This window comes from Xyrauchen texanus, chromosome 24 (assembly GCF_025860055.1).
Source record: "Xyrauchen texanus isolate HMW12.3.18 chromosome 24, RBS_HiC_50CHRs, whole genome shotgun sequence".
In the NCBI taxonomy this organism is placed as follows: domain Eukaryota; kingdom Metazoa; phylum Chordata; class Actinopteri; order Cypriniformes; family Catostomidae; genus Xyrauchen; species Xyrauchen texanus.
This window is the reverse complement of record NC_068299.1, coordinates 28,953,807-28,978,357: the sequence shown is the minus strand read 5'-3', so window position 1 is coordinate 28,978,357 and position 24,551 is coordinate 28,953,807. Positions and strand designations below refer to the sequence as shown.

Here is a 24,551-nt window from a genome sequence, read left to right as displayed (position 1 = left end):
CTCTTTTTCTCATATATATATGTCAGTCAGACAGTCTTTTCCTGTCTATGTGGGTGGCTCTTGCCCAGAATAAGCTGTAATGTGGAACAGACTTTATGCTGCAAGTCTGGCTTTGTGAGACTCTCTAAACCCTAACCTTGATATTTATTGTTAGTAACAGAGCCACAATGTAAAATATAGCTGCAAGCAGCAGTGACAGTCCCAAGCACCAGGGGTCCATTTCCACTCTGTGTCTTTCGGAAAACAAATGCATGATGGACACAGCAAAAACTCGACATTAATGTAAACTTGGACCCTAAACATACAATAAGTAATAGATATATGACACCATTCCAGTTTGACAACAACGGCACACACAGTGCATCAACAGTGTCTAAACAATTTAAGCAATTTGGGAAACGTAAGATAACTTTTTCAAAGTCTGTTGTAAGCGCCACATTTCCTGTTTCCCTATTTTTGCCATTAATTTAGTGAATCGCCATAGCAACACCGTTCGATATTTTAAAATCTGTTTGCAATTTAGCATTTTTGCTATAATTTAATATAATTATTTATTGAACAAATATTTAGATCTAAAGAATGTATTGTAATTAAGTTATTTAACATTTTTATCCATAAACCGTCTTCAAATTAAATTACAAATGTAATTCATGGCATTAGGTGTTAAGACAGTCCAAGTAGATTTTAATATGAGCACAGAAGTCATTTAGGTTTGTAATTTCATTGCAATTCTGTTGTTGCATTCTTTTCTCTGTGCACTGTCAAAATAAATCAAGAACTTTGAGTCTGCATTTGTTATTCACAAGAACAACTGCTGAAATAGCCTCTAAATGAATGTAGGGCAAATGAGGACATCAATTATATTAGAATACTGCATGTTCGCCCATAGAATAATTATTAAAAGCATAAATTACCAACAAACTACTATGTCATGGTTCCGGCATTTGTGCCGGCTCATACCATTGTTTGCTTTTCTCTCTCCCTCGTGTCTCACAGGTGGAGCCGGCACGCGATCAGCATTTACATGCAAATGGTGATTATCTCGGGGAGATGCTGATCACAGCAATTATTTACACACCCCTTACCATCTGCTTCACTCTGATTGCACTCCCTACTTATTCCTTGTGTGTCACCTCATTATTTGCCCGTTTATTGTTCACGGTCATATTAATTGTGCTCTCGTGTATTTGAAGCATGCTCGTGTGTGTGTTGGTTGCCCCTCTGTAGAGGTGCGGTTACCTTCCAACTTGCCGTCACCCACACCAGTTCTGTGCCCAGTTCATGTGGAGGAGGATTCCTCGGTCTCTGACCGCGTCTCGGGAACTATATCATCTGGGCTTTGTTCACAACACACCGCTTCAACGGACTGTCTTTGGATTGTTCATGACTTTCACAAAGCACACGTATATCATACGAACACATCCTTCACTAGCCCGTTGCGGTTAGCTGGATTTCAGCATTCTGCAGCCGGCACCAGGTGCCAATCATAGATTACGTGGCAGTCAACTAATAATAACAACTGACATTTTAAAAACACGTTCATGCACGAAAGCCAGAACCAAGGAGGTCTAATACAAAGAAAAAGCTCTCTAATAATATTTGCGATTTAAATTTTGCTTGCAAAAAAATTGTCAGGGTGCGTACACTGTTACTTTTCAAAACTTCTGACACTGAATGCTCAAGCAGCCTAATTTACACTTAAAATCCTGATGTTGCTGTATCAATACAAAAAGCACTTACCAAGTTGCTTGAAGTGAAAATGTGTAGTATCAAATAATAAAAACAGGCAAGTGTGATCAAACTTTTCTACAGAGTTCTAGTCTTATACTGAGGGACCATTCACATTGATCACGTTTATGTGAACGTCTGCGTGGTTTTATAAATAATTTCAATGTAAACGTGCGCTAGATCAATGTCTTCGACGGCTTGTTTGTGTTTCTAGACACCATGTCAAGTTAAAAAGAACTGTTAAACCTCTCGAGTTAAGACACATACGTTTTGCTCTTTGTGGTGCTGCGTATAATTTTAGTGCAAAAACAAATGCATTCAAGCATGTGAATGGCACGCAACATGATTTCAAACACTACACTGAAATTTCAAAGAAATATTTTGAATATAAGCTAATATATAGGACTATGCAATTACACAAACAGTCAAAACAAGTCAGCTTCTCCAAGAATTAAAACTAATAAACATATTCAGAGCTGAATACTGTTGCTGCTCACATACGAAAAAATGTGGAAGAATTTCACGGCTCCCAAAATAGAGGAAAGGAATCTGTTATGATGTTTTTTTAACAGCACAAACTAACATTCGTGGTGATGTCACTGCTCCCGAAAAGTGTCATGCTATTTCTAAGGAAGATAAATAGTTACAGTGTTTCTTTTAACGACACAAATCAGCACAAATGAACGAGTCACCGGTTTGGAGTGATTTGGACCACATGGGGTGAAGAGTGAAGTCATTGCTCCTGAATACAAACGGTTTCTAAAATACAGACGTTGTTATTTTGCTAGCCATCTTAAACGGATCTTTAACTTTATCTGCCATTCTTTTGATAAACATTGTTAACTGAAGAGCGTAGTTACACATACTTAGACGTACATAACAGACAGCGCATGTGCAAGAAGTTGACGAAAGAGGGATCCCTTCTAAGGACTGAGAGTTGGAAATCATTCAACATTGGAGCTTCGCTGCCCTCTATTGGACATTTCTTGTAATTGCCACCCAGCACTGTGTTAGACATTTGGCATGACTTTCTAGTATTTTTACATTTCAGTTGATATTTTTATTATATTTTATTTATATAAAAAATAAGAAATATTTGTATTAACAATAAACTTAAATTCAAGCATGCCCAGTAATTCAAAACATGTAAATATACACAAAATGGAATGACAACATTTAATGCTTTGCCATGGCAACAGTATTTAAGGTATCAAGAATCCCTTAAGAATTAAATCTGTAATGTCTTGACATTATTCTAATTTTGTTTTAAGCAATTCAGGTTAACATAATAGGGATATTTCAAAGTCTGTTAAAAGTGACACTTCCTTCCACCAGTTGGTGGTGCTACAACAGTGACCCACAATAGCCACATCAATGTGATCAGTTTTAAATTTATGTAAATCTCACCATGCTCACCATGCAAGACATTTTCTTATTCCAATTTTTTTTACATTAATTTAATTGCTTTGCCATGGCAACACCTTTTGATATATCAAAAATCCTTTCACAATTTACCATCGTCAATGTCTTGGCATGATGTCGTCCACATTTGGTAGCTGTAACATGAAATTCCTCTGAGGAGTATATCAAATCCCAGAGCATGCATTATTCAAACAATCCAAAATGGCCAACTTCCTTTTGGGCAGAGCTTATGACTGTAAACACTAAAGTTATCTGGCTTGTTGAGGTCTAGGTGTATAACGTTTGGTGACCGTAGCTCAAAAGGGATGAGCTACAGAGCCCCCCAAACATGCCCATGTCCTAGGTGGTGCTACGGAGCCCCCCTAATGACCAACAACTCTGAAGTGTGTGCAAACTTTCAAAAGTTTTCACATGTTATGTATTGCAAAAGTACCAAAAACCTTGAAAAGTGGAATAATAAGAATCTTTAGATGAACAATAGGCCCTAATAAATGGCATTACGGCAACAGTACATGGCTTAGCCATTGTAATGGATCTAACAATCATGCCTTCTGGCTCCATGATGCAGGACCTCATAATGTTAACTAGCTGCTGGAGCATAAGCACAAGGGAAGACAGCTTCCATATCAGCGTTGAGAGGCTTTTCAGACTGAATAACCAGGCTAATGACTATTTTCAAACACGTCTGATCCAGTCAAGGCTCTTTAAGATTAGCAAATAGCACAGACAGAGATGAGGAGCCAGTCACATCTCCATCAGCCAACAGACAGCCTATCTGAGCAGTGTGTAATAACTTCACTGCGAGCTGAAGGGGCTTTAATGGACTCTTTTTGTTTATGATCACTTGCATATTACCTGACTGCAAAGTTTTGATTCAGTTTCCCCTCTCCCTCTGCTTATTATAATCAAAATAGATTAAGTCCATCACATACAGCTAGATTAAATTACATTATAATAGAAAGTCTCAATCCAATAACATGTATAATATATTTTATCTTTTCAGGAGGGTTTAGAATAAGGGTGACTTCAGTCCAAAACTGCAGAATAGTGATATATGTAAGTTTGACATTGATTTTGCAGTTATATGCATCCAATGACATTACACTCATTGCTTGTTCAATATACACCGATCAGCTACAACATTAAAACCACCTGCCTAATATTGTGTAGGTCCCCCTCGTGCTGCCAAAACATCACCAACCCACATTGATTGTTGATATTCTTCTCACCACACTTATACAGAGCGGTTATCGGAGTTACCCGAGTAGTGAATTAGCGCGTTCCAATTCTGTGGAAATCTGTCTATAAGGCTCTTTAAAAATTAAAACGCTATTGATGTTACATTACAGGTTCTTCAGATCAGTGTATTGGTTTCTCTGGGGCTCATTCACCAAGCATGCATACCCACATATTTTATGTGAAATCTGAGCAAGATCGTTTTCACAAAGAAATCATGATTCATCAAGTTTGCACTAAAATGTATTCTAAATTTACAAAAAAACAACTGAAACCACTCGTATGCAATAATCACATTCTCCATCTGCTTCGCAGGCATCTTTCTCTACACATACAACAATACAGGTGCAGTAGTGCTGAAATCCCATATATGGAGATAGTTTGGCCGTGGTTTATGCAATTTATGCTTTGTGCATGCAGACCTTCATTTAAAATAGTGTGGATTCATTAACACTAGAATGACGGTAAGAACACGTTCATATGCACCTTTGTGAATCGGGCAGAGATGTTTCGTTAAAACCTTTCCTGTGCGTAAATGTATGGAAAATGCAGTGTAAACAGCCTCTATCGATTTGTCTATGGAGGCTGTCCCCCTTGGGTTCTAATTGGAAACCTTATATTTAAGAGTGTATGCTAATAATGTTCTCCACAAAATGTAATTACAGATATAAGACCAAAGAATGATAACTATATGTAATAGGAGCGGAATAAAACATGTATAGTCACTGGAGCATTTTATTCCATGTATAGATTCCAAATAGTCCAATGGTTTGTACATCCCGATGCAGCCATCATTTACACAAAAACATGCAGGCACATGTGCTCTTTGTCCCAGGTAAGAATGAGTCCTTGGCATAGGTCATGGCTCAAGACACCTGAACATGCTTTTTGGCTGATGTCCAAGCCTGGCTATTCCGGTTTTAACACTGTTTTAAGCCAATAAGCTGTACTCACTGATCTGTAAATGTCAGCTATTTTAAAAGCACATGTGTTTTCAAAGCACCATGCAAGGGTGCTAATTCATGTGGGAAGAAACCTCACCTTACTCTTAAAGAGGATGTAAACAATTCATAATAATGACGATGCCTGGTGAAGCTCAGTAAGTGAATTCAGTTTAGAGATAAACAGCTTTTTAAACAACTTCTTGATAAAGCCGCTTTCAAAACAATAGATACTCCTTGTATATAAGCCAAAATAAATGGGGACTTCATAGTGAACTTTACATTTATAAAGCACTTTTCTGACACTACTCTCAAAAGCACTTCACATTGTGAAAAAGGGATTCTCTTCTACCACCACAAGTGTGCAGCTTCTACCTGGATTGTGCGATGGCAGCCACAGCGCAACAGTATGCTCACCACACACAAGCTATTAGTGAAGAGGAGATAGTAGAGTGATTCAGCCAATTTAAGTATGGGGATTATTAGGAGGACATGATTGATAAGGGCCAATGGGGGGGGAATTTGGCCAGGTTACACCCCTACTCATTATGAGAAGTGCACTGGGAATTTTAATTACCACAGAGGACCTCCGATTCTCATCCGAAGGACGGTGCCTATTTTACAGTACAGTGTCCCTGGCACTATACTGGGGCATTAGGACCCACACAAACTGCAGGGTGAGCACCCCCTGCTGGCCTCACAAACACCTCTTCCAACAGCAACAATAGTTTTCTCCTGGGGGTCTTCCATCCAGGTACTGACCATGTTCAACACAGCTTAGCTTTACAGCGAGAACCAGTCTAAAGCTACAGGTTGGAAATTGACTTGAAAATTACTTCCTGAAATGTAAGATGTCAGAAAGAATTTCATTTGTGACAACCAAATAGAAGTCATATGTACTTAGACATCAAAAGTAGCTTTTCTTCCTGAGTAACTAGGTTTGCTGTTGGTGAGCTTCAGCTCTAACTCAATTACATACCTCATAAGTTGCACTAATTGTTTCCTGGGGCATCTGAGTGACACTGTGGGTGAATATCGATAATATTGCAGCTATTTCACCTGGTCTCCAAGCTCAGAGCTAGAGAGCCACAACCAAAACTGTAGTCAGATCTCAAGTCTCAATTCTGCCACACTAAACAAGACTGAAGTCCACCAATCAAAGAGATACCAAACATAGGGATTCAGTATCTTCTTCTGTTCTCTCAATCTCCATCTTTACATTTCATTAAATTACATTACATTGAGGAAATCTGCAAGGAATTTTTATGACAGTGCCTGTACATACATGGAAAAATCTCTGTTAGCATTCCCATTAATTTCAAAGACAGTTGCTCAAGCTGGTTGCACCCCCCCCCCCCCGGAAGTATGCAAATTAAATCCTGCCATATTTGCACACTGGCACTTTTTCATGAGAATCGCAAAAGTTCCTAACAATATGAATTTGCTGATGGTACCACAAGAATGTTTACAGTCCCAAGCCCTTTACAAGCAACTACCCTACTGGTGTGACATGAAAGGCAGCAGAGAGGGAAAAATAAGTACATTTCAAGAACCCTACAAAAATGGTCACAAGCAAAACATCTACTTAATGATAAATATCCTGATAACTCCACCGATATATGAAGTATTATTCTTGATCGCTATTAGCCTGGAACTATCACACTGCTAATCTGGAACACAGCACAAAAGCTCTAAGAGGAAGGAGAAACAGGGACTTATTGGAAATTAATATCCAGATGAAGGATGAATCACTCTAGAGGTGGAGCCCATGGGTCAGAGGAGCTGGGTGGGAGTGAGTAAGCCTCACAAACCTGCAGCAGTCCCCAGACAGGGAGTAGGGTGAGAGCGGCACGTTTTTATCAGACACTGGAGAGGAGCATTGTTCCAGGTCACTGTCTTCCTCAAGGGAGCAAATTGGGGCCCTCAACCCATATGCTTTTAGCTTCCGCCTGGACGAGTCCTCCTCGAAAACCTCATCATCTCCCATCTCTTCTAAACAACAGGACTCGCTGACCTCCAGCAGGGCACTAGGGGACTTTGCGATATGCAACCTTGAGGCGTAGCTTCCCATCTCAGACACCTGCAAGCTTCCTGTGGTTGAGGAGTGGGCGAATGGGAAGATGAGACATAGGAAGTTGGAGCTTCTCTGGAGGTCTGATTGAGGAGGACCAGGGGGAGCAAAGCAGTGCTCCGGCCCTGGAGTGGAGATGTACTTGTAGTTATTGAAGAAGGACGGAGGTTGAGATGGAAAGGGTGGAGGCAAGTTGGCTTTTCCATTAAGGGCTTTGCTGTGGCCACCTTGCATATGTTGGTCTTTCTCTGCGCCCAGTTCCCCGTCTGAGCAAGTGCGGTCTATGAAGTGAAGACCACTACACAGGCTATCCATCTTTTGCCCCACATCATTCAGAGACTTTGAGAACTTGAGACTGCCTCCCTCTGGTTTCAGGTTGACTGATGGTTTGAGTACAGAGAGCCATTCAGAGCCAAACAAGGTCCTATTTTTGGGCTTGGTGGGAGAGTCCAGGCAGAGTGTCGTCATGGTGACACTTTGTGATGCTGAGCTTTTACCGTTAGAGTTCAACAGCACTACAGTAGCCTGTAAGGGCTTCTGCGAGCCCACGTCCTGAGTGAGGTCATTATAACTGCATACGAGAGAAGAGGAGAGGGGTGGGACAGAAAGAGAGGTGCAGAAACAGATGGGAAGAGAGAAAACGGACATAAAGAGACATGCAACATGCATTAGAGCAGTAATTCCCAACCAAGGGTACTTGAGGGTCCAAGGGGGAACTTGGAAAATGTTGGTTTTGTTTTGTTAGTCCTATAGTATAAAAGAGAAATTACAACTTGTGAAAATATTAAAAGGCTTTTGATGGATGGAAGTAATTGTGATTGTCACTTTTTTCAGTTTCAGGATAATAAAACAAAAAAAAATGGACACATGAATCGTTCACAAAACTGTTGTTATTAAAACCGCTGTGTTAAATGTAACAAATTACACAAGAATGGATTTACAAAGTGTTTCCAATTTTTTTTAAATACATTTCTGGTTTGCTGTTGATGAAGGGATACAAACCTGAAATTTGATGCAATTTACTAACCGTCATGTGATTTTTTGCCGAACACAAAATATTTTGTTTTTAATGAATATTCCAGTCCGACTTTCAGTGCAATTACGGTTGACTCACTTTAAAGCTTAAAAAAAAAATGGCCCAAGTATAACACAAAATAGTACATGCCAATTGAGTGTCATATACAAAGTCTTCTGAAAGCATACAATGGCATACAGTTTTGGTGAGACACATCACAAAATTTAAGTCATTTTTCTGTGAAAATCTTGACATCTTTTGTCAGTTCACTATGGAACATTCATTCAGATTTTTCCTTTTGTGTTCTGCATGAGAAAGTTAGTCATGCGGTTTTGGAACACCATAAGGGTGAGTAAATGACAGAATAAATTTTTTTTTGTTGAACTATCCCTTTCAGCCTCACTAATGGGGTTATAGAGGGTATACAAGACAAAAGGTTGAGAAACACTGCTTTAGAGAAAAAATGGAGAAAGAAAGGTAGGAGAAGCCACAGGAATATTTGTAAACAATTGCAAATGTCACTTTTAAGAGTTACAGGTTTTCCAAAATTTTTCTAAGTCTTTTCTTACTCTCCTCTTGTACCTGTCATAGAGATGGCTCACTTGACATGACCCTACAGCATGAGACTGTGAGCTCTGTTTCAGAGCAGAGCAAACCTACCTGCATATATCCTGGTTAGAGGGTGTCACTGAAGTCCTGGGGAAGCTACAGGGAGCATTTACAGAGGTCGGACTTCCTGCCTATAGAAAAAAAAAAAAAAAAAAAAAAAAAAGAGGATAGGTTTAAAAATGGAAACATTACACATTAAAAGTGCTTTTTCATTGTTAATACTTTTCTCCTGTTCCAGTTTAATATGCAGGGATAACTTTGGCCATTCATAGGTTGATTTCTCTGAAATGAAGCACTGTGGATCGGTCATTGCTTTGTTTGAGTGGCCCCAACACACAGTAGCAACATTGGCTAAACCAGTGGTGTGAGTTTGGGGCGGGTAAATCCATTTGCCCAAAAAATAGAAAATGGGGGTGGGGGTATCCGTAAGGAAACAGTGATAATTATTTTATTCCGTTTGGTGCTGCTAGTGGTGCACAAATTACACACTTCATCTTTAAGGCCGAAAACATACCCTATGCCATTACATGAACATTCCAAAATGCGTCAGACCGCAATTCATAACACTGGCATTGCGTTCTCAACATTGCTGCAAGGGGCGATATAGCGGACATTGGTGTGGACCTTGGTGTTCTCTTTCAAGCCTACTACTGTCATGAAAACTGTTGCTGGGAAAGTAAAAATAAGTCAAAATATATTTTTTAAACTTGCATAACATTGTTTAATGGCACAGGCTTTTGAAGGTACTCTACCACCCCCTTGATTATTAACATTTACATTTATGCATTTGGCAGACGCTTTTATCCAAAGTGATTTACAGTGCACTTATTACAGGGACAATCCCCCAGAGCAATCTGGAGTCAAGTGCCTTGCTCAAGGACACAATGGTGGTGGCTGTGGGGATCGAACCAGCGACCTTCTGATTAACAGTTATGCGCTTTAGCCCACTATGCCACCACCACTCCTTAAGGTTTGTTATCACTACAGTAACGCAAATACATGTTCAACCGGACCGTATGGCAAGTGCTTGCATTTGTGTATATGTACTTGCATAAAATATGTTTCTGGTCTTAAGTTAATATTTTTGCAAAGTCTGAAAGACAAGCAAAGACCATCTGTCAAAAGTTATACCTTTCACTGAAAGTCATTGCCAGAAAAAAAAAATAATCTTACCTTGAATTTCTAATCAAGGGAGCAGGGATTGTATTCACATTGTTTGATTCAATCATTTATGTCCCAGACTAATTACCTATCGATTCTATCTGTAACGAACAGAGAAATTATGGCCCGGAGCCTGACAGGGATCAATATAGGATAAAGTGTCCGGAACTGCCCTCCACAAAAACACACGCTTACAGGTTGACACGCAAACTCACAAAAATGCTTTTTTAACATAACTCGTATACAGTGGGATCCAAAGTTCTAAAACCACCAGTGAAAAGACTTCTATTTTGCATTATCATTTAATAATTTTTTTTATATTTGAATTATATTCTTAGCATAACAAATTTAAATGAATTTTTTAAATGTCTTAGTATTTGGTATGTCTCTCTTTTGCTTTTATGAGAGCATGCACTAGAGCTGGCAAGGACACAAAAAACGTTTGTGCAAAACCAAATGATCAATGTTATTCCAGCATGATTTGTGAATGTTCCAAAAAGCATACTGAATGCTTTAAATGGAAACAAGGAAATCTGATATTTTGTACAAAGGGGTTACATGGTCAAAATCACAAGCTTACTTATTTCTTTAGTGACCTAGAGAGAGAGCAAAATGTTACATATTTCTTAAATTCATTCATTTTACATGTTTAACATTTTTCAAACATAAAACTTTATTTCCAGGTTTAAATTAGATTTTGAATCCCAAATTCTCAATGCTGTCCAAACTTTTGGACCCCACTGTATATACACACGCTCCATTCTGCTTGTGAAGGCTACTTGGAAACAGATGATGTGGTAAACACATTTTAGTACATTAAATGAGTTTAATGTGTGTAGCATTGCTGAGTTGTGTGCGATGACTGTGTGAACGTGATTAATGCCTAGTCACTTCCCAGTCATCACATTGAGCGAGATAAGGGGTCTTTTCAACCCTGACAGTGTGCACGTTAGAGAGGACTCCCTCTGTGTTGCGATACTGTTCACACACACTCAAAAATGTGTGAAACAAAAACATCAAACCCCTGTCAGAACCACATACTAACCACTCAAAAATTGGACAGTGATAAATCTGACACGGACACGTCGACACAGGAGTAAAAATGCTAGAAATGGAAAACAGCCATGCAGTGATGGAATTTGCCTGTAAATACACTTCAAAGAGTAAATTCAATCCATCTGTCGGTAAACTTATGCACATTTACAAAAAGTGCTTGTTTGTGGCTGACAGTGGCTTGTCTCTCAGGCGCACGGAGTTATTCAGCGATGATGGAAAATCAATTGCTCTCACTTATGAAACTGCCACTGCCATTAGCAGACAACAACAACAAATTCATAAACAAGGTCTATCATTGAAAGTGGCTTGTGAAGTTAGGCAGTTCTGTATTGAAAGTCCTCCCGTTATCTCTTCACAATTTTCTGTAATTACTTCAGAGCTCAAAATCACTCAATCCTTAACAGATTCCATACAAACTTGATTTGAAAATACTTTAAAACTACTACCTAAGGTGTACCATCTCTTTTTGTTCTCTATAAAATGGAGGTATACTCTACATGGAAATCCCCTCTTATTGACCGTTTGGCTATTTTAGGTACACACATTAATAACAGGTGCATAGGATCAAGCATACAGCCATCCAATATCCTTAGACAAACATTTTTACTAATTCAGCTTGTCCCTGTGCACAAAAGTAAGTTCCATAAAGAAATGATTTATTGAGTCTGATGTAGAAGAACTTGACTGGCCTTCGCAAAGTCCAGAAATTACTCCCACTGAACACTTTTGAGATGAATTGGAACTAAAACTGTGATCCTGGCTCAATCAGATGACATCAGTGTCTGACCATACTGATGCTCATGTCTACATTGGGGCCATCTTCCAACATCTAGCGCAAAGCCTTCCCAAAAAAGTAGAAGCCAGTGTAGCAGCAAAGGGAGGGCCAACTTCCGATTAATGTCAACGGCATTGAAAATAAAGCACATCTGGGTGTGTGGCGTTTGGGTTGTCCAGTCCACACATTTTTGGCCATGTAATATACCTTTTACGAAATTCAGGATTAAAGTTTGGAAAACTTCATGCAAAATCAAACCGATGGTGAGGTCATCATAATATTTGAATACTGAATATAGAGGAATTTAAATAGTCTTCTTTCTTAAATCTATTTGCCTCCTACATTTTGAAGGTATGTCACACTGATAGCGATTCAATTGTTAGAGGTAATCAAACTGCTGGATATAATAGGTGTGCGTGAGAAACCGATAAAAATTTAAGAATTGTTTTTACTCTAAATCTCCACTTTCACATCTGAATCTATTATTGTGGTGCACTGTCACAAAGTGCTGTTTAAATTTTTTTTTTTAAATAAATAATAAATTTAAAATATTATGTCTTTAATTCTTTTCAAATTAACCAGAGACACACAAACTTAAAGTAAATCTTTGTCAATTACAATGCAAGATTTTAGACTTCAATACAACTTTAGAAAATAGAGAAAGAAAAACAGAAATAACACGTGAGAACAAGAAAGAGCAAGTAATCGCCATAACTCCTTCCACGCTCTCTTTCGCACTCTCTGCAAAGCTACTGGAAAGTTGTGTGTGCTGTTGTAATATGGAGGCTGAATTGCTTCTAGTAATGAGTGTTGTTCTGGGAGGCTGTCCTCTCTCCATGGCTCCACACATCACACACACACACAGTGCACAGTGACCTTGCATCTCTAAAACTTGCCTTAGTCTCCGACATGAGCACAAAGGGCCAAAAAAAAAAAAAAAAAAAAAAAAAAAAAACGGAGATGTTCACAAGAGCATATTGTAGTCTCTCAAAAATAACACTGGACCACAGATTGAAAGTGAATCCATTTTTATGTTCTTCTGGCCCTGAGAAAATCCATGTAGAGACATAAGATCTCACTAAACAGCTTACTTAAACATAATGAAGAGCATCAACAACTAGAATCTTCCGGCAGATGCAGTTACTAAATTAATCGTTAAAAAAAAAAAAAAAGCTGTATATTCTGACAAAGGTTTTTGCAAGCAAAATATTTACACATATACACAATAATTTTAATGTATTATAGTAGATGCTTCACCAGTGACTGATTTAATTTTTTTTAGGGCAGTTAAAAGTGTGATAGACTGCATGCGCTACCTTACCAACAGCCAATGAAGGAATTAAAGAGAATGCTATGGCTTTCTCCAGGTATATTCGACCTCTTTCGCATTTACATACAAACTAATATGCAGTCCTTTTAGTTAGTTTGCAAAAAGGCACATCAGGCAAAACAAAGTGGACTACAAACACGTCATTATACAATAGTGCTGCACAATTAATCATATCGCAATCGCGATGTCAGCCTGTGCGATTATATGTTGGCAAATTCTACGATTTTATTAAATAAATAAGTGCATGTGTGGACGTGACAGCCCATTCTCTCTGAGAGCTGTTTGCCCGTTTTCTACATCGCTAATGAAAAGATGACCCAGTCAGTCACAGTTTAGGGGGTGGTACGTGTGGTCATGCGAGTTTCCGATGTGCAGTGTGGAAATCAGGTGAAGATGGATGTCGAGCAGACAGACACTGAACTGGTGGTCAGAAAAAAAATAACACAGAAATACTGATCACTTTATTATATAAGTTAATATAATATGGGAGCGTGCCATGTAAATAAACACAAACGCCAAAACTGTCATTCTCTGTGCGGTCAGAGCTGCTTCAACCAGTCACGGAAGAGACCTAACCTTAAGCGGGAGTAGAACCCGGGAGAGATTTAATGTTCCGCCGGCTGATGCACACTAACACTGAGACGCTCGTCTCTCACACCCGCTGTCTGCAGCTCGAGTGTCTGATAGAAACACAGATCACAGCTTTATTTATATTTATTTTGTCCTTAAAGTTCAAATAATATGGGAACGTGCCATGTAAATAAACACAAACGCCAAAACTGTCATTCTCGCATGCGGTCAGAGCCACTTGGTTTGAGTGAACCACACTTTTATATTCAGTTTCCTTTTCAAAAGAGTTTATAGAAAGTACATGTTACATCCTGATTAAATGTCCCTGTTTGTTTGGACAATCTTATTTTCATAAAAATCTGTATGTTCTTATTTATTGTTCTATTTTATTTAGGTGTAATATTGAGAAAATAACAAGTTTGCAGTAATGCAAAGATCTTATTTAATTTTGTAAAAATATAATTTTAATTTGAAAACACTGCATTTAGAGTCGTTGTTGCTAGTTTGTTATGGAGGCCAAAACCTGCATAAATAATAAATAAAAAGGTAATAAATGTCTTGATAAAACAAATATAATTAGTTTTTAATAAAATGTATTCCTGAATTTATTTTTGTATGACTTTAATCCTTTATTATTTTCTATATTTATTTTTAACTTTATTTTTATTCTTTTTAACTTAATTATTTATTCATTTATTTTGTATATTTTTTTTATTTGTGTGTTAATTTTGTATATTTATTTATTCCCCACATATATGCATTTCCATATTTATATACTCCCATATACATTTATTTATACATGTATTCATTTGTACTTTTCTGTGTGCAACATGGAAATGAGGGAGGCGGTCCTTGCGTAGCTCCAGTGCATCATTGGTTAAGACTCAACAGTACTTATCGGAAGCAGATGGACGTCCCACTTTAGCAACCTCTGACTCGCACAGATTTTGAATCCAGTATGTGCGTCGACATTCATACTGGCATACAGCTCTCCTAAAACATCAATAAGCACCTCTACTCTAAATGAAACATCATCATTTGATGCGTGGTTATCGACTTGAAATCGCAAGTTGCGCAACTCTAGATATATGTGAAGCGTCAGCTATAGTTTTTTTATTTTTTATTGCAGAACTTCTATATACATAAACGATCAGGCTATGGCTATGTTAGGTCATATGGCTATGACCTAACGTCACATCAAAACAAGTCAAGAGTAATCGAGCACACGCTTCAATCGACAATAAGCCAATGGTAAGCAGGACTCGCCCACATAATTATCATACAAGAGACAGAAATGTAAGAATATAAAAATAAAGAATAAAAAAAGCAAATGAAGAGTAAAAAAAGTTTTAAAGAATAAAAATAGAGAAAATAAATAAAGAGAAAATAAAGTAAAAAAAGTCATACAAAAATAAATTATTAAAAACTAATTATATTTGTTTTATCAAGACATTTATTAATTCTTATTACAGTTATTTATTATTTTTGCATGTTTTGTCCTCCATAGTTTGTATGTTTGAGTTGAAAAATACACATTTCAGCATTATCAGTAATCTATTTGAGCATTTTCCTTGATAACCAAGCAAGTTGACTCATGTTACCATTTGTTTATTACATCGCAATCCTCAATAATAGCAATATGACATTTTCCCCAAATCGTGCAGCCCTATTATACAATATGGTGCTGTTGTACATATTACAAATTGGAGAGATTACAACAGTGATTTAACACATAATGGTAACTCGGGCAATAAAGGTTAGTTCAGGGCCTGTTAATGCATATAAGGAAATAAATAAGTACACACTCTAGTCTTTCTTCTAATAGCTTTATTGCATAACTGATAGATAACCCAAGTGGTGATGCAGTTCGTAAGAATCTGTTTCATATTGAGGTGGATTTAGGCAGCATGTGATCTTTGGAATGACTCAAAGCAATCAAAAGGAAATTAGGATAAAGTTGTGTACAGAAACAGAATAAGCTGCACTAAATACAAAACCATTACAATAAGCAAGCTTTTGTTTTCTAAGCTGTTCAACCTCAACCAATTTTCTGGAAGCACATTAAAACTCTGCAGGTAATTGTTTGTACATTATCATCTGCAAAATTTGAGGCATATGTCTACAGAATGATTATGGAAATGAACACAGATGCTGCAATGAGAATGATCTGTCAATCACTCACATGTGATAGTTGATGTGATGAGGCGGAGGAGTTCACAACAGATGTTTCTTAATAAACCAAAAGGTATTCCATCCTCACGAAGACTAAAAAAATTCAAGAATTTTAAATCCTACTTCCTTAAATTCACATTTAAATTAAAATTCTGCATCTAGTTTAATACCTTAATTCAAATTCAAGAATTAAAATTACAATTTAAAAGTAACTATCAATTTAATTTTGAACGGTACACCACAAACCTTGCAAGGCACACAAGCCCTTCCTGAAGCACAGGTGAATAAAGATGCCAAACTGAGTAAATTAAAAAACAAAAGCTTAAAGAGACAGGCAGGAACCAAACAAGAGGATTGTGTGTAATAAAAGCAGAGACATGGACCACTTGATTGTGTTGTTTTGTTTGACTGCTTAATGTAGTTGGCACAGGCAAAGTTGACAGGAACACCCCATGGACCACTATTAGGACCCTTTGGTTTTCACTGCAATCAACGCCTCATCACCCTGAATGTGTGCATGTAGGACACTGAATAGATAACAACTGTAATGGGACCTATCATGTTATTTATTCTGGCATAGAAAAATCATTTCTGGAATGATGAGACATCACTTTCCACTGGGGCTGAATGCGGATCACTCTGATGCTGCTCGCTGCATGGAAACAGTCAATTGAACATGCTACAATGGGCTTTGAATATAAATGAAGTCCAACTTTTCACAACTCGTCAAAGCACAGCAGCACTAAATGTTAACAACAATAACGCTGTGGGAATTGCTAGCAGTTCTCTTAATAATAAGGGTGCTTTCACATTACAACATACAGTACACTACACACTACAGAAGTAAACCGCTTTTGATGACATGCAGTTTGCAACTTGCCATGCTTCTGGTCATTTGCATCATGGTCGGATGCATTTCTTATTGCAATGAATTGCTTTTGGAGAGCAGCTTGCATTCTTTGCTTATCTTGATATGAATGGGACATTTTGATGGTATATCCAAAGGGACAAATTTTACAACACAATGAAACTGGAGTCTTCTCCTGCTGAGTCATTACCCAGCTACAGTGGCAAACAGATGCCGCCAACACTCATGGTGACGTTAATGATGCAAAAGTACCACCGTTAGGACCCAAATAACACAATGAGAAAAGAGACCTGTCGGTGGCAGAAGGGTGACGGTAGAATAGAATTCTAGTCCGGAACAATCAAAATGTTAAAACCACTTAATTCTTTTGAATGCTCTAAAAAATCCAATATTGTCAGTAACTGAATGGCAAAATTAGTGGAGTGTTTCACAGAGCAGGTGACACTGGCATCTATTAGTGCATGTAAAGGGTTTATCTGTTAAGAGGCTCAATGTTACGCAGGAGTGCATTAAATCTCCACTAAGAGGAAGAGATCCAGGTTAGAACGAAAGTGCCTGACAGACATGATCCCAGCATGAACTCACCAGCTAATATATTGTTCCATGAGTCCATGTCTTTAAAAAGGTAAATCAATTTGAATGAAGTATAGGGTTTACTTTGATTGGGTGATCAAAAAAAAAATGAGCAGGCTGAAACATTCTACGCAACCACGACATTCACATTCACCGGTCGTTGGATTATGTTCAAATGGAATGCAAAATGTATTAGGTCTGCATTAGAAATTACAAGTGTTAATGAAAGGTGTGCTACAATAGGCGTTAGCAGACAAAACAGTCTTTAATATCCAATTTTCTGTAGCACCAGCGCAAACTGGAACACAACATCAGTTTATTGTCAGGGAGATGGATGCGCTGCAATGGACGCTTCCAGTGTAGAGAGCATCAATCATTATAAAGTGGTTCCATTGCTTCTGACGTGTCGGTCGTGTCCAGTGTAAACGGGGTGTTAGGGTTCGGTTAGTGTGGCCACGCCACAATATGTTCAACAGGACTGTGCGTTTGCGTTGGCCAGACAGTCATATCAGCACTTGCGTACTTGTGCAAATATATGTTTTTGGCCTAAGGGATTTGGTTTTTATTAAATTTTAAACAAACATACAGGTGTTTCTTATACAAGTACAAAGCGTCACTGAACTGAGAAGTAAATAACAACAGTGAAAGTGTCTAGAAAAGCATAAAATTATTATCTTAATTTTTTTCTCCCTTTATATTTTATAATTATTTGTCTACGGATATTTTATTTCTTGCTTTTAGTCCAGACAAAATATGTCATTGCCATGCAAAGGAAATTGATGGTCAAGTAAGTAAATACAGTTTACTGTATAATGTTTAACATTTCTTGCATGGAAATGGAATAAAAGATGAAAATGAAGGTAGTTGCAGAAAGCTAAGCCTCTCTCTGTCTCAGTAGAAGAAGAAAAGGAAACAAATTTTCATACCTTTGAAATGTTGCTGGACCTGCTTGCAGAATGACCAAGTGGTTTCTCATTCTGTGAAGAGAGGAAAGGGTAGAAAAAGTTAGAGAATAGTGCTTACAATTAAATTCAAAAGAAACAGAACAAGAGAGGGAAAACTACTTTCAAGTACAAAGTCACACAAAACTGACTGCTAAAAGTGTTTTAAAACACTGCAACCCTCAATCGTATGCACTCTTAAAGATGAAATACACCCACACAGAAAGAAATAATAAATTGTAAGCGATTTAACAACATGACTGCTTTAATTGAATGGTCTTTAAGATCAATATTTCTCAGCTGGTTAATTCCACCCTCAAGCATTGAGGAGAGATGTATTTTTTTCTGCTGTAATATTATTTATAGGTCAGCTGTGACTGCAGTGTAAGAGGGTTGGTGTATTACCAGCATGTTCTACTTTGTGACACAGATAATAATTGCAATACAAGCATGAATGCAAATGAATGTTTGCAAGAACAGAGAAGAGATATTGGATAATTCAATTAATCTGGGACGCATTTTACCATTTTGAGATAGTCAGTCACCAAATAACCGGGTTCGCATGTCCGATTAACAGAGATTTTATAGTTTCCCCTTGTGTCAGTTCCAAAATATACCAACAGCCTTGACAATGGATGATAAAGAACGTTTGTTTTCAAAGCTGTTTAATGAATGTTGAGTAAACATTGCATTGTCTTCGTTTTAGCTTTTTTTTGCCTTCCCCCAATTGTATTCATTACATATTTATTAGCCCTTGTAATACCATCCTAGTCAATCACATGTATGTAGTAGGCATCTACATTTCTACTCCCTTCTTCAATAGCTGAATTTCTATGGCTAGACTCAAATCATTTGTAGCTGCTTTTAGTACAGATGAATTCAGGGCAACACACTATCATTTGCTAAGATGTTTTAACATCCCTGAAACACTTCAAAATGCATCTTATCTCTGTCCATCTTAACAGCACTTATTCAAGCAATGTTTATTCAAGTATTATCTTTGTAATAGTTTGTCATTGTTCGCTTTCTTTGGCATATTTCCAGTTCCAGGGATTCAGTTCAGTTCAGAAAATCCACATAAAAAGGATCAATATAATATTCTTACTAGAGGTCGACCGATATAACGGATTTACCGATTAATCGAGCCGATAGTCAATAGTTAAAAAAATGCAACTATCGGAAAATATAAACTCCTACATTTTCCGATTGTTATTTTTGCTTTCATTTCGCTGTAGCCGGCACTGGAGGGTTGTATAGTCTAAACTCCTTGTTTCTACAGTATAACAGCACCCTCTAGAGCACAGGTGTCAAACCCAAGGCCCACGGGCCAAAACTGGCCCACCACCTTTATTTCATGTGGCCCGCAAACTGATTTCTAAAATGATGGAAGGTAAATGGTACGACTCACTGACCAATCGGTTGGCTCTTTCCCCATGAATATTAATGAGCCTTCCCCTGGAGCGCATTTTACTCTCTCCAAAAGCTAAACAAAACAGTGCTATCCAGAACAACAATCAGCTCTGGTCAAGTGGCATGAGCACAGAGAAGGTGCGTTCATTCCCCTACCACTCTAAACCGTATAGCGCACATTATCAACAGCGCTAACTGCTACTTGTATCAATGGAGAAAAATTAAGAGGTGCGTGATCACAGGGCAGATGCATTTTTCAAGTACTGCAACATGCCGTGCAGAACCTTATAAACAGCGCTTGTGTCAAGCATGGTAAGGATAACGAACCACATTTTAATTCTAATGCAAAACTTCAAATGTATCATTGATTAAACTACTTTAAAACCATGTTAAACAGCACAGCAATCATAAACAGATATGACAGAAAACATGGAGAAAAAAATAAAATAAAACAAAGTAAAAAACACATGATTCAGAAGAATTTTCACTCCACATACAAACATTTACCACGGCTTTACTGTAAAAACACTAACTGTAATTATGGTATTTTGCCAGTAATAGTTTCAAAATGTATTTAGATTACGGTTCTGCTTTACCATTCTCCCATAATTATTATGAACCAAGCTATCAGTTTTCCTTCTGTGTAAAATCTGGTCTCCATAATAATGCTGTATGATTGTAGGAAAATGTAACTGGGTTTGTTTGCTTTCATAAATTCTAAGAGATGACTAGTAGGAGCCTGATGAAAGACATCTATAGAGACCCATTTAGTTAATTTGCACTCAGATGTTACTGTAAAAATTATTTACCTACACATTCCAAACTCAAATTCAATGCTTTGACAACTGTGTATTTTAAATGCACAAAATATGCAATATTATTGGATATTGCATGGTTGATACCAAATCAGATTTTCAATCGGCCCCTTTGAGGGTATATATAATGCTGAAGTGGCCCGGGCTGAAATGGAGTTTGACGCCCCTGTTCTAGAGGTTAAATAAAAACAAATCACTGACTCGTGGCATTGTAGGCCATTTGTGACTAGGCCATTTATAGACACTTCAAATGCGGGTTTAAAACAGAGAAAAGCCAAGGTATGTATATAATACACGTTATTATTATTGTCAAGGTACGATAAATCAGTCATTTAAGACAAGCAAAGGTGGTTTGATGATTTGTTTATAACTCATCACTGCACTGGAGAATTGCAATGTTAAGTCAAGCATGGAAACTGCTTACCTTTCCTCTTATTACACCGTTTAGAATTAAAAAAAAGTCACTTATGAATTTGTGCCAATCCACTGAGCCATTGTTCCAGTCAAATTATAAACAAGCGCTCCGAAGAGGTTAAGTGAATTTATACATTAATTAGCAGTAAAAAAAAAAAATCAATCATAAATGCCAATGTTTTAAGAATACGTTGCCTGAGTTTTTGTTTTCTTTCCATTCTTTTGCTTTAGAAGTCCAAGCGCAAGCACAGCTTGTGTGATTGCACACAAACAGTTTTATAGTTTTTTTACAATACATTTTCCCAAACTTTTCTCTGTTCTGACAAAAAGAACTTCTGTCCAAACTTATTATTTTAAGATGTTATGTACAAAAAAACAAAACAAAGCATGGCAAAATCTGTCAGAAATAAATGTTGAGAGGGCACAGTAACACAATGCGTTCATGTAAATTAAAAAGCAATACAAAAACTACCATGATTACGTTCAGATTTTAAAGAGAATTTTCATGAAAAATATCACATTGCAAACAACCTGAATAGCCCTAAAATAGTATTTTCCTATGCACAATAAGAAGCTCTGCTGAAGCCTTCCATCATTAAGAAACACAAAAAAACAACACTGAACCTTCAAAACAACAACAAAAGAAAAACCAGAGTAAAACGATCACTAGTCTAGTATTTCCAGCACTGTAGATATGAAGGGGAAGAAATGGCACTAATTATCAGTGCTTGGCAGAGAAAAGCTCGGTAACAAAGGGCCATTTGACAACATGTGTTATGACTAGCAAGTGGGTGAGTGTACTGTGAGAGCACAATGTTTCTCCTCTGAACTCAACTGGAATGGTGAGGGGCCCAATATGTGTGAGAGCTTGTGCAGCACCAGAAGAACATACTCTTTATCTTTAATCATTCCTTTATTTTTACCCATGTCTCTAGCCCTCAGCTGTTACCATGGAGATGCATCGGAGGGGACTGAGTGTATCCCTACTGGTTATGGTCTTTGTAATAAAAGGAAAAATTCAGCCATGCACAACATCAAAACAATTAATCTACAGTTGCTGGGTTTCCATCCAGAATGTTGAGCATTTTATTTAAGCGCATTTCCATCAACTACATAATGCGCGTTATCATGAGGGAGCCGCCTCGCCATGATTGATCAGCTGAATGACCTCCCTGCTTTGGGGACAGTTTTATTTGCAAGATTGGAGAAAGTATCTAATTTGATTAAATGCATCCATGAGAGACAACAGATTAAGTTGAATATTTGATATAATGGCGCGATGCCCACACACCGCCAGTTTAAGCATACCTGGCAGCGCTCGCTCTCAAAACTGTTCTGATGGAATAGGAGGACCCACTTTTACAAGCAGCTGTGGGTTAAACACTTCCAAATAACAAGCGTTATATTCTAAGAATTGTGTGCCAAAGTTAGACCTTTCATTGGGCCAGTCACATCAAGCTAATCGCACACTCATAACACATACACAAAAGTTCAAAACATCACCTTTCAACACCACTGTTTCAGTCACCATAATGTGCATTTTAACTAATGTGAAACTCTAGAAAATCCTCCTCCTGCTGCTGCATTAAATTAAGCGAATTTAGAAAGTTTATTCGCATATCAAGCATTTCCACTCAGGATTTCTAATGTGCATAAAAATTGTTGGATGGAAACTAGTGGTCGACCGATATGGGGTTTTTAATGGCTGCATCCAGACAGCAGGGTGGCTGACACAATGCAGACATCAAACAATTTAATATAGTAAATAAACAAAATTGCTGAAAAAAAATAAATAAATTTAGAACTAGATTTACTCATAACAAAAAAAAATATTGTATTTTAAATGGTAGACGGCAGTTTCTTATGATTTCTGTTTAGTCATCAAATTTGAGTAATTTATTTGCACATGAAGAAATTGTTAATATATTAGGAAGGAAATAACAGTACACACACTAGTCCAGCAACCAACATTAGCAATTGCATTTACTCAAAAAAATATCGAACCAAACCTATAGTACATACAGTGATCGTGAATGAGACATTTACTTATAGCACACTTGAACTTTTACCTTGGGCTACATTTGAAAATGTAGACAGTTGACTTGCTGTCTAATCAGTTTCTGGCTAAACTGAATAGATGTTTTGAATGAAAGGAACTCTTAAGGAACTGGTCTCTGAACAGTTTGAAAAGCACCGTATTTTCATCATACCTCTGTATAGCTACAGTATCCAGATGCAGCATTTTCCTGGTTCTGGACACATCGATCTCCTGGCAGTTTAAACAGCATGGATCGCCAGCTTGGATTGTGTGTGAGTGACCATCATGATTTGTGACTAATGATTTGTGAATAAGAGGAACTTTTGATCCGAATGTTTTTGATTCTGTCTGATAGAATATGCGCTTCAGAGGAAGATATTAGAGGAGCACTCGATGGGAAGAAAACAATGGATTTTCGTGAGGCTCGTGAATTAAATCCATTTCAACGCATATTTGTAAATGGTAGATAATGTAAGTTTTATTGATAGTTGCCTTTTCTCATTAGAAAAGTAGCAAGGAACTGCTGAGGAGAGGCTGATAGAATACATGCTCTAAACGGTAAATCAATTTAAACCTCACAGGATGCTGGATCTGCTGAAGTTGTGCGAGGTTGGTTTATTACATCTGTTTAAACAAGATATGGGCATATTAGTAGACGGAATATATGATATTAGTTTTATTGATATTTGCCTTTTTATCATTAGCTATGACAATTAAAAGATACTGGGAACTGTTGAGGAGAGAGAATGAAACAGTCGAGCATTTTAACATTATGAGCTCAAATGCGGCTCTGATATGCGGACCGTTTAAATGACACCGTTGCACATCAGACTATTATTGTAGTTACACAATGGCATGTAACAACAAAATGAACAGTGACTGGTCGTTTACATGTCTCAGTCACTTCACATGCAAGCAGGCAATGTTCAGCACCCTCAAGAAAAAAAAAAAAAAGGAATCTCCCAATGCCGATAATTAAAGTTATAATATCGTCTGATTTACCGTCCTCAACGATAGAGCGACCACTAATGGAAACCCACGTATCTTTCCATGTATATATACACTCAAGGTGATGATCATCTTAAAAAAATTAGGTGTGCTGAATAAAGCTGTGAAATACATTGAATATATACAATATAATCCTAATGGTTTTCTGATTATATATATAAAATTAAACAACATGAATGAGAATTGTAATTTGGTTTTAAAGAGTGTTACCTAAAAACTCCTTGTCTCATAACTCTTGAATACGATATCAGAGTAGCATAAATTCATTTTTCACCTCAAACTGTCCATTTAAGTGAATTCATTTAAAACTCTGATTTGCTTGTGTCATGCAAGCCACTGTGTGGCATTTTGGTAAAATCTATGGAAGTAATATATTGTGGTTTATTACACCGTTTTGT

General features: G+C 37.4%; 1 protein-coding gene across 1 annotated transcript in view; it reads right to left on the bottom strand.

Annotated features, from left to right (window-relative positions):
- Nucleotides 1–24,551, bottom strand: part of LOC127617998 (uncharacterized) — a 135,232-nt gene that overhangs the window by 12,977 nt on the left and 97,704 nt on the right. The window contains exons 3-5 of the mRNA XM_052090205.1: nucleotides 18,454–18,504; nucleotides 9,074–9,153; nucleotides 7,139–7,969 (exon numbers count right to left, since the gene is read on the bottom strand). Coding sequence (XP_051946165.1) covers nucleotides 7,139–7,969; nucleotides 9,074–9,153; nucleotides 18,454–18,504 — 962 coding nt within the window. The remainder of the gene's footprint in view (nucleotides 1–7,138; nucleotides 7,970–9,073; nucleotides 9,154–18,453; nucleotides 18,505–24,551) is intronic.